The sequence below is a fragment of the Mus pahari genome, chromosome 11 (genome assembly GCF_900095145.1).
Source record: "Mus pahari chromosome 11, PAHARI_EIJ_v1.1, whole genome shotgun sequence".
Classification (NCBI taxonomy): Eukaryota; Metazoa; Chordata; class Mammalia; order Rodentia; family Muridae; genus Mus; species Mus pahari.
In genome coordinates, this window is record NC_034600.1 from 26,771,958 (window position 1) to 26,783,388 (window position 11,431).

The window sequence follows — 11,431 nt, forward strand, 5'->3', positions numbered from 1 at the left end:
TTTTGCTGAAAGGACCCTGATATAGCTATCTTGTGTGAGTGCCTGGCAAATACAGAAGTGGATGCTCACAGTCATCTATTGGATGGAACACAGGGCCCCGAATGGAGGAGCTAGAGAAAGTACCCAAGGAGCTGAAGGGGTCTGCAACCCTATAGGAGAAACAGCAATATGAACTAACCAGTACCCCCAGAGCTCCTGTCTCTAGCAGTATATGTAGCAGAAGATGGCCTAGTTGACCATCACTGGGAAGAGAGGCCCCTTGGTCTTCTAAGTTTTATGTGCCCCAGTACAGGGGAATGCCAGGGCCAAGAAGGGGGAGTGGGCGGGTAGGGGAGCAGGGCAGGGGGAGGGTATAGGGAACTTTCGGGATAGCATTTGAAATGTAAATGAAGACAATATCTAATAAAAAAATTGAAAAAGAAAAAGAAAAGAAAAGAAAAAAGAAGCCAGGTGTGCTAACGAGTACCTTTACTCCTAGCACTCGGGAGTCAGAGGCAGGCAGAGATTTATGAGTTCGAGATCAGCCTGATCTACAGAGTGAGTACCGGGCTAGCTAGGGCTAAATAAGGAGGTCTTGTCCCAAACAAACACATGAAGGAAAAGGAAGAGCTAAGAGAGCGTTGAGGGTTTGTAAGGCACAAGAGCAACATTGTTTCTCCTTAGCGAAGAGAACTAAAATTGGCTCTGAAGAATCGGAAACTTCCCAACTTCCCACTGTGAGAGGATTCGAGGCAACCTTCTCATAAACGGTACAGACTCCGCACAGGGATGGGAATCAGTAGATAAGCTGTGATCCCAGAGGAATGGGAAGTCCCTGTCCAAGTTAGGAGGACAGAGGTCACAGTGATGTCACATAAGTTCTATAATCTGCTGCAGACAAGGAAGCAAACACAAGCCAAGAAGGAAGTGTCTGTGCAGAGCTTCCAGATGCCTAAGTGACCATCAGCGGCTCTCTCCTCTGTCCTCATGGAATCATTAGTGACAGGATTAGGAGAGAGAAACAGAGGCAGTAGAATGAACTCTTATGTGCGTAATGGAGAAGGGCTTCAGGACAGGGCAGGCGTATTCACACAGGATCACCTATAAATACGAAAGCTGGGGATCCCCAGGCTTCCCAAAGGAATCACATCATTTCCTACCATTGTTGCAGAGAAAGCAAATTCTTCCCAGTTGGAAAACAATTGGGGGGGGGGGGGAAAATAAAGCTACCTTAAGTTCAACAAAACAAAAATCAGTTATTTTGAGTGTCTTATTCTAAATACTACGAGTGTGTCCCACATCAGGGAGAGTGTTTTATCAGAAGCACAGATCCTAAAGCAGGAAGGACTCAGTGTAGTGGGATGGAGGGGGTGGGTGGGAACAGCAAGCCTGACTGGGAACAGCTTGTCTGTTCTTTTCCTGCATTTCCCAGGGCAGCTGCTGGAGGGGATGCAGCCTCGCGGGGCCCCCGCCTCCCTCAGCGGGCTCAGGTCTGTGGACAGACCATCATTCTTGTCTGTCCTCCCGCGTTCTTTGTAAGAATGGATCTTCTCACCTGAATTTCTGGTAGGTCTCTGACAAATAACTGTTCATTGATGACAAATGCTCGTTCTCGCCCTCAAACAGCTTGTTGGAGGCTGCGTGCTGCAGGACCTTCGCCACGGATCCCAAGTTTCTCCTTTGGTTGGAGTTGATCTGACCTCCGGCTGTCATGTCAATGATGTCAAAGCCATCGGGAGCCACAATGGCTGGGTTCATATACCGGTAGTATAGGAGGTTTCCAACAATCTGCACAAGGGAAAAGGGCATTTGTAAGAGACAAATGAGCTCTGGTTGCTTTTTATCTTTAAGTATATCTTCATTTTTTTTTTTTTTTACATTTCCATTTTCTACAGGAGAGGGTCATTTTCAGACACGAACCTTCTTTAGCTTTTACATTTTTAATAATTACACCACTTATCTGTCTGTCTGTCTCTCTATTTCTTTATGTGTGTATGTACACACACATGTTGTGGTGCACATGTAGAATTCAACTTGCAGAAGTTGATTCTCTTTATCTACCACGTGGGTAATTGGGGATCAAACTTAGGCTGACAGACTTGGTGACAAATATCTTTACCCACTGAGCCCTCTCAAGAGCCCTTGACACGATTCCTTTACTAAGTGTTAGATCAAGCAGGTGAATTCAACCACATGCTAACATTACATGTCACACAGTTCTTTTCCGTGAGAAATAGGCTTATGACCCGCAAATGTTCTAATACAGAGAGTTGCAATGGTGTCTTTAAAGTTTCTAAATTAGTCTCAATAGACAGTAACCTCAACAGCTATTACACACAGATGATCTACAGCTATAGTTACACAGGAGGAAGAGTGTTACACAACCATCCCTTGGCAATTCTGGTTCAGAACCCCCCCCCCCCCCCAGAAGCTGTGGTGAGGTCGCCCTTGAGAGTCTACCTTTAACAGCTCTTCTTCTGTGGCATCGGGGAATTTCTCACGGATCGAGTTCTTCAGTATTTTGGCTATATACCTCAATCCATAACTATACGTGGAACAGATGACAAAAGAAAATAATGGAAAAAGGCTAAGTGAGCAAAAGACAGCAAATTGTTCCAGTCAACCAAAGCTCAGCCTAAAAAACGCAACATAAAGTGAGATGCGATGGAGTCACGGGGTTTCCGCTGCCAGAGTCACGGGGCTTCCGCTGCCGCTAACCCCGGAGCGCTGGGTGTGGCCACAGCCAAGGTAGTGCGCCTTCATTAGAGGGTGTTATGAATTAAAATCATTGTGCGGGCCACCTAGTATTTCTGTATTTTGTTTTTGTTTTTTAAAGGTAGGGTCTTGCTATATAGTTCAGTCTAACCTCATATTCATGATTACCATGCCTGGCTCCTGGCTCTAGATCATAACGTTAAATAGCAAACATGACACAAGAGAGAATTCCTGTCTTGATTCCAGGGGCTTAAGGTAATATTCCAAGAACTTCAGCAATGACTGCTAAAGTCGTTATGTATCAACTCACGGCAGCAGATCGAGGGAAGAAATGATGGAGCCCAGGACTTTGTCGGTGACCTTCCTCAGGTTTTCAATAGATGCCTCCAGTTTATTTTTCACCTCCGGGTATGTCAGGGCTTGCTCTGTGGTGACGTCGTAAGGCAGCTTGCTGAAATACATCACGGGTTCAAATAAATAGTCGCCAAGGTATACATATGAGCATGGGCGTCCCACTAGCTGGCTCTGCAGTCAAGCTCCGTGGGATGAGCTAGAGCCCATGACTCCAGCAACAGGATTTTGCTAAGTAAGACACACACAGTGCACTGGCCACTACTGATGAATGAGTAAGGACTTTAAACATCCCTTCTAGCTCTAACGGAAGGATAAAGGGTAGACCAAGTTATGTAGACTCAGCTAATACTTTTTCCTTCCTTCCCTCCCTCCTTCTTTCCCTCTCTCCCTCCTTCCTTCTGTCCCTTCGTTCCTCCCTTTCTCTTTTCCTGATGACTGAACTTACAGCCTTGTGCATGCTAGGTAAATGCTTTGCTACTGAGCCACAACCTCAGCCCCTATTTTCTTTTTAAAAGTTTCTGAGGATTTCACAGTCTAGGCTGGCCTTTAACGTTACTATGTAGGCGAGTATGCCAGTTCCTTTTCTGTTGCTGTGACACAACATGACCAAGACAACTTATGAAAGAAAACATTTAATTTGGGGTTCATGGTTCCAAAAGGTTAGAGTCACAGCAGGGAACATTTCCGCAGGAAGGCATGGCGCTGGAGCAGTAGCGAAGAGCTCAGATGCAGATCAGAAATCAGAGTTAGTTAACAGGAAAGGCACGGGCTTTTGAAGCCTCAAAAACCCACCCCCAGTGACACACCTCCAACAAAGCCACACCTCCTAATCCTTCCCAAAAAGTTCTACCAACCGGGGACCAAGTATCCAAATACATGAGTCAATTGGAACCTTTGTCCTTCAAACCAGTGCAGAGGCTAGCCTTAAACTTCTGATCTTCATGCCCCTATCTCCTAAGCATTAGAATGGTAGATGTGTTCCACCATGCCTGGCTTTCTTTACATTTTTTATGCATTAAAATTCTTATGCTTTCATTGTAGTAAAAAGAAAAACAAAACCAGAAAAAACTCAAACACCTGCATATAAGCAAGTAAGAAAATAGCACTGATTTTTTTCACATCTTAGTAAATAACTTCCCCTCTGTATGCATAAGTCTCACACACTCATGGGTGCAAGGGAAATGTGTACATTCGAGACCCTTGAAATCCTAGGTATGTGCATATACATGACCAATCTTTTTTTTTTTTTTTTTAAATGGGTTATTGGACTGGGGTATAAAAGGAAGGTATAGCATGACCATATCATCATTGCCAATAAATACAACTCTGCACTGTCGCTCCAACAGGCACTTACTCCATTATGTGGTATAAATGCATTTACTAAGCACCTCAAAGTAAATATTTTGAGTTCCATGACTTCTCACTATGACAAACAGTGCTATGACAGCCACCTACAGAATTCTCTGTGCTTCTCACTTGTGTCCTCTTGTAGGGAGACAAAAGCTTGTGCTCTTAGATCACAAACTCCCCCAGAAGAAGCCGAGCCCACCTGCACCAGGCTGCTTACAGCTGCCGAGGAGGAACTGACAAAGGATTTTTGGTCTAGCTTTAGAAGCACAGAGAATAAACACGGAATGGAGTTCTCAGAGCTGAGACGGGGAGCAGCTGCTTCAGAGATGTGAAAATGCCACTGACTTTATGAAGAGGACACTGGGATCTCACTCAGCCAGCAAAGCGCTGATGCACGAGGGTGGGGGATGCGTGATAGTGCCTGAGACCAGGATGGAGGTCTCCTGGGAAGAGAAGCCAGGGATGCTGGTGAACACTTGTAAATCCCAGCTCTGGGGTGTAGGAGGCAGGGGGATGCCTGGAGCTCACTGACCTGCCAGCCTCACTGAATTGTGAATTCCAGGCCAGTGAGACATCCTGTTTCTAAAAAGGAGAGTAGACAAGTGTATATACGCCGGATGCGCGCGTGCGCACACACACACACACACACACACACACACACCACACACACACGTCTAGGAACTTGAACAGCATAGGTTTGTTAAGGGAAGATTACATTTCAGATTCAAAAATTACTTTCGACAGTAACTTTTTTTTTCCCCCTTAACAGGGCTTAAGACAAGTGCAAATGAACACAAGGAGCTGCAGAGATGGCTCAGAGGTTAAGAGAACTAGTTTCTCTTGCAGAAGACCCAGGTTCAATTCCGAGCACTGTGGGCTACAGCCATCCATAGCACAAATCTCAGGGCATCTGCTGTCCTGTTCTAACCTCTCTGGGCACCAGGTATAAACATATAATGAAGGGTAAAAGACATACAAAATAAAAATAAAACAAAACAACCAACCAACCAAAAACCTTTAACAATTAATGAATGCAAAGCATGACAAAGCCAGCACCCCACTGCCTCTGTTACCTGGCTTCTCCAGTCTGTGTTTCCAGTTGGTTCACCCAAGCCTTGTACACCTCCACAGGGTTGGTGTTAATGACCAGGGCCTTGTCCTCAATGATCTCTTTCACCACTGGTGCCAGGAGCTGGCGCAGGGTGTTCTGTCCCCGGGCACCTCTGTTGAAGCTGACAACCATCTTGATGACTGTAGGGTTGCCGGTCACTATGTCTTGTACCTGGTCCACCTTTGACCTGAGAAAACCCAAGCCAAGACAAGATGGCTGACTTCTTTGGAGAGAGGTTTAAACAAGATAGACTATCCGAGGCCTTGTGGAGTTTTATTTTTCTTCATACGAAACAGAATTAATACGGTTTCAACATAAGCTGCCACTTATTACCTGAGCAATTCAAGGCCTGAAAAATTAAGCTACAGCCTCGGTCTCATCCTACAGGGAGGGATGAGCTGCAAATCGATGATGACTAAGATAGTGGGTGATACTCTCCCTCTGCTCACCACGGGCGACCCTGTGCCTCTGTTCACCACATTTTGAAGTTTTTCTTGGTTGAACAAATTGCCTCGATGTCTTCAGATGCCCCTTAAGGTCACTGCCATGTGGCATCTGGCTGCATCCCATAGCTGAGCTGCCTGGCTCTGAAGATCTCCTCTAAGTCTCCCTCTTTTGTACTGTCTATTCTGGTCTTTATTGGATGTAGGCATTCCTTCATAGTTGAACACTCACTCTCTCTCTCTCTCTCTCTCTCTCTCTCTCTCTCTCTCCCTCTCCCCCTCCCCCACCCCCACCCCCAGCCAAAACCAGTTACTGATCCATCAAAGCCTGCCATGCTGTCCCCTGCATTCACTGATACAGGCACAGCTTGAGAGTCCTCTCTCTGGGACCCGTCCTCAGGTCTGAATTTTAAATCCTCAGGTCTGAATTTTAAATCTTCAGGTCTGAATTTATTATTTTTGCTTATATATTTTTACCAAAATGTCCTCTGTTGACCAAACTCAGCATTTTAAATGCACAAACAATCTTTTTCTACGACTAGCCTCATTTTTCTGATTTCTGTAGCTTTATTTCATTCAGCAAATATATATTTTGCTCAGATCTTTTTCTCAAAAAAAAAAAAAAAAATCAATGTGGTCCAAAACCTTTTATAAAGGTAAAGAGAGAGGTTGGAAACATAGCTTGGCAGTTAAAAGTTAAAAGTTCTTTTTACTCATCCAAAGGACAAGACCTATGTCTGGTGTTTCATAATGGCTTGTAACTCCAGTTCCAGGGATCTAATACCCTCTGCTGACCTTTGTGAAACACAGACACAGACATACACACACACAGAGCACACACATACCATATACACATACCACACACATCTTAGACACACACACTAGACAACCCCCCCCACACACTAGACACACAGACACATACATATGCACCCCAGACATATACCACATATCACAGACATACCACATTCACACACACACCACATGCAAATCAGACATATCCACCTAGACAGACAGACAGACAGACAGAGGCACATACAGATATTACACAAACACAACACACATACACCACATATACATACCACATAAATCTTAGATGCACATGCACTATACACACCATACACACACACACACACATTTTAGACACATACCACATACACATACACAGAGAGAGAGACATAAACAGACAGACAAGACAGACAGACACAGGCACACACAGAGAGATACTACACAAACGCAGCTCACATACCACATAAATTTTAGACACATGTGCACTACATACACCACACGGGCGCGCACACACACACACACACACAATCCTAGACACATACCACATATCACAGACATATCACACACACACACACACACACACACACACACAAATCAGACATACACAGACAGACATATACACAGAGACAAGATACTACACAAACACAGCACACATACACCATATACACATACCACATGAATCTTAGATTCACTTGCACTACACACACTACACACACACACACACACACATCCTAGACACATACCAAATATCACAGACATAACACACACACACACACACACTGAATCTAAAATAAGGAAAGGTAAACACAGCCCCAACACTCAACCTTCTGTCAGGGTTTCCTGTGCCACGGACCAAGCCCAACTTTGTCGCTTCACCTTGGCCACACAAATCCGCCTTCTCTCAGCAGCTGTGGCTGGTCTGCTTCCACCCCTTCCTAGTTCTTACTGAGATGCCACAAAATCTGGGCAGGCAGCCACTCTCTCATAAAAATAGAATTCAGCCGACCTCTCCTCCAGAGCCCTCTGACCTGGCATGTGCCCTGCACTGCTGGGCGCTACATCTCTCCCGTCATCCTCTGAGGATGCAGGAGCCCAGCTGCACATATGCTTCAGAGGCCCCCAAGGGCCGGCAGGGCTTGTGGTTCCGGGAGGTGACAAAAGCAAGTAAGAGCCACTCTTGCTTGGGACACTTCTCATGCATTTTGGGGAACTATTTTATTTAGCTACCTATATAATTTTTATATCAGCAGAGTCAAAAAAAAAAAAAAGCCACATCAGGAAAATTTGCTTAAATTCTAATAAGAAAGGAAGACTAACTGTTCAGCAGAGATTGTAACCTCTGCCCTACTTGTTGAAGATGCTGCTACTCAGAATTAGAAAGTAATTCGTCTCATTAACTTTCAATAAGTTCTCACCTGTTGGAGGCATAGACAATCAAAGCTGATTTGGTTGGAGAAATCTGCAGCTAATAGATTCAAAAAAAATCTGAAATTCAACTATCAATCAAAATTCCATTTCAATCCCACAAAACTTGATAGATTTCAACTGTATTTTGAATGGAATTCTGTTGTAAATTCCATTTAAAGTTACGTATGTGAGCCTGAGCTAGCCCACCGCTAACACGAGGAGCCCGTCTTGGTGCTTTCTCGTGGGTTTTATACCTACTTGATTTCTTCTTCCAGAGCAGTTTTGAAGAGCTTGAGCAGCAGGTACTCTTCTCTCTGATTAGAGGCATAATTGTACAGAGTGAAGATAACCGTGTCCATGAATTTCGTCGACTTGTTCTGTGGCATCTGGAAAATCAGCTTAGCCAGGTATGAAGGTTTGGTCTGCAAGAGAAGGTGGGAGCCGTCAGCTAGAGGCAGATGTCTCCGAAAGCAGAGCGTGGCATCTGATTCTTGGCTCTTCTGTGACTGAGTGTGTCGTGAGAAACAGATGGGTCCCTAGCACACAGCCTCTGGAAGAGATCAGCTAATATTATACTACTACAGTGTAGGAAGCTACATTCGAACGTTGTAACATGTTATAACATGTTGCCTATTACATGGTTTGTTTGCTATAGTCATCTTTTATACACTTTGTACTTCTAACTACATATTATAATGTTTATTAGACACAAAAGAGGAGGTGGGCCCATAGAATCTGAACTGAGGAGAAAGGAACAGACTAAAGTACCCAAGCTGGCCTAGAAAGATTGATAGGTAAATAGAAGGAAATACATACCATCTGTGTCTAGAAGGAGAAAGAAAAGGCCCCGCTTACACTTGGAGACAGTGAGCCAGCCCGCCAGGACATTTTCCAAGGAGGGAGAAAGTAAGGCTGGGGGGGTGGGGGTGGGGTCAGGAGAGCCAACAAGAGAAATTCCAGGAAGAACATGAGTCAAAACAAGGACCCACTTGCCCCTCAGATCCCCCCAAGAATAAAAGGAGTTCAAGAGACTGACAGGAATTTAAAGACAACAGAGTCCCACAGAAGACAATGAAATTAGAGCCAGCCTGTGGTCTAAGTGTCTTCCTCGGGCAGCTTTGCCAACTGGACCAAAGTTAAAGGAGAAAATATAGTGTATACAGAGGGAGGAATTCACACAGAAAGATGGACCACTCTTCTTCTCACTGCTTGTGAGAAAAGACAATGGCCAATGTTAATATGCTTGACAGCTAATACTCACTCAGGATGCTCTAGCTGCGTGGCCTGAAGGTTTCTAAGAAAACCCAGGTCCTTGTTTGTATTGTTACTCTGATTTAGTTTTGAGATCAGAGGGATGGGGTGAAGTTCTATGCATAAAATACCCAGGACACTATTTTCTTTTTAATTTAAAAACATTTTATTTTTTTTTAAAAAAAAGTCTGTGTGTGCGTCTGCTTGCCTCTATGTGTACTTTATGTGCAGGTGTTGGAGGCCACGAGAGGGTGTCAGATACCCCAGAACTGGAGTTACAGACGCCAACTCAAGAGGATACTGGGAACCAAACCTGGGTCATCTGTAGTGCTCTTGACCACAGAGCCATCTCTCCAGCCCAGGACAATGTTTTCATAGACTAATTGCCTCTTTTCTACTGATAACTAAATGTAGGTATTGTGGTTTTAAAAAATGTATTTCCCCGGGTAGCTCGTGCTAGAGACACAAACCTGAGCACATCCTCTCCTGGCTGGACAGCTGTGGAGAAGGGTCCTGACAAACGTGTGATCAAAGGACGACAGGAATCCAGGCCATTTTCTTTCCTACCATTTCATCACTGGCCTTGGACAGGTAAAGGCCTGGACTACACGCAGCTGAGGAGCTCCTCCGACTTAAACACTCAGCCACGGCTTGACCACTACTCTAAACTGGACAAGCAAAATTGTCTCTGCTTAAGGTGGCCACAGTGGCGGTGGCAATGGCGGTGGGGTGGGGAGCAGGGAGCCGGGAGGGGCTCTTTGCTTAGGGAAAGGTTGCAGGTCAGCCTTGGATTGCACAGGCAAAGCTAAGCATGGACATTTTTCCTCCTATGCTGCCACATAGTGGCCATCAGAGGCACATAAATCCTTTTGAAGCCATTCTCCAATCTGTTACTTTGTATTTTCTGTGGGACTAGTGCATGCTTATAGCTCGTGCAGTGAGTTCTCTCTATGTATCCGATCCAGGGAGGCGCTCCAGCAAAGTTTCAGGCATCTGCAGGCCTGAAGCCACACAATGAACTACTACTGGCCCACCTCTTTGGGGGTGGGTGGTTTTCCTGCTGGTGTGGAGCCTGCTGCTGGTGTGACTTGCACCTGCCCAGGTTCCTCAGTGAGTAATCAGATTGTCAACAGGCAGATAAGAGCAACTCATCAGGGAACAAACCAATAGCCAGCCCATCAAAGTCCAGCCATAATCCAGTGTCCTGGATGCAATGTTAAATTACGACTCATTTGGTTCAGAAAATAATGCCATGAAAATAATGAGGTCTAAATAGTCCCGCCTCTCTGGCCCTGTCTCCCAAAGGAGGAGGTCTGGCCCTGGTACAGATATGCTTTTCTAGTGACTAGTTTTGTCATTGGTTGACATGAAAGCTTTAATGGCATGCTGAGGTCATCATGATTAACTTCACGTTGCTTCTGCAGGTCACTGAGGTACAGTGCCGTTGTGAAGGCTAACTGCCTTCATGTTGCCTACCGTTTATTGGTTGGGTCTGAGGTTTTTCATCTGCAGTATGGGAAGAACGCCATTCCTTATCCTGATGCACAGGGCTAAACCAAGAATTCAATGAGCTAATCTACGTAAAGCACCTAACGTAATGGTTAGTACTTAGTAAAGCATTTCCTAAGCTATTATTATACATGTAGTTCACAGCTGTTATTATGCTGTTCACATAGAGCATGTAACTAAGCTGTTGGCTGGAGCATGGGTGAGGATCCACAGTGGGAAGCGTGTTGTTGATCCACAAGCCAGAGTGGAGGAGAAGCACACTCACCTGGAGAAGGTAGAACAGTTGCTGGTAAGTCTCCAGTGTTTTCCGTCTCTCCTTGCTCAAGCTTTTAATTCCCTTGTTGTCAGTGTTATTCAGTATTTCTATCTCACCACCTTTTTTCTTATTCAGCTTTTTGCTGTGTGAGATTACATCCTGTGAAGAATTTTATGACATCATTATTTTTACCTAGGTACCCTTTATCATTTTCCTACACACACACACATACACACACACACACACACACACACACACACACACACACAC

At 44.9% G+C, this 11,431-nt stretch overlaps 1 protein-coding gene across 1 annotated transcript in view; it reads right to left on the reverse strand.

Annotated features, from left to right (window-relative positions):
* The window catches only part of Iqgap2 (IQ motif containing GTPase activating protein 2), a 264,615-nt gene that overhangs the window by 29,742 nt on the left and 223,442 nt on the right, over positions 1 to 11,431 (reverse strand). Inside the window, exons 22-27 of the mRNA XM_029544180.1 lie at positions 11,171 to 11,320; positions 8,404 to 8,567; positions 5,472 to 5,696; positions 3,005 to 3,145; positions 2,440 to 2,524; positions 1,535 to 1,767 (exon numbers count right to left, since the gene is read on the reverse strand). Coding sequence (XP_029400040.1) covers positions 1,535 to 1,767; positions 2,440 to 2,524; positions 3,005 to 3,145; positions 5,472 to 5,696; positions 8,404 to 8,567; positions 11,171 to 11,320 — 998 coding nt within the window. The remainder of the gene's footprint in view (positions 1 to 1,534; positions 1,768 to 2,439; positions 2,525 to 3,004; positions 3,146 to 5,471; positions 5,697 to 8,403; positions 8,568 to 11,170; positions 11,321 to 11,431) is intronic.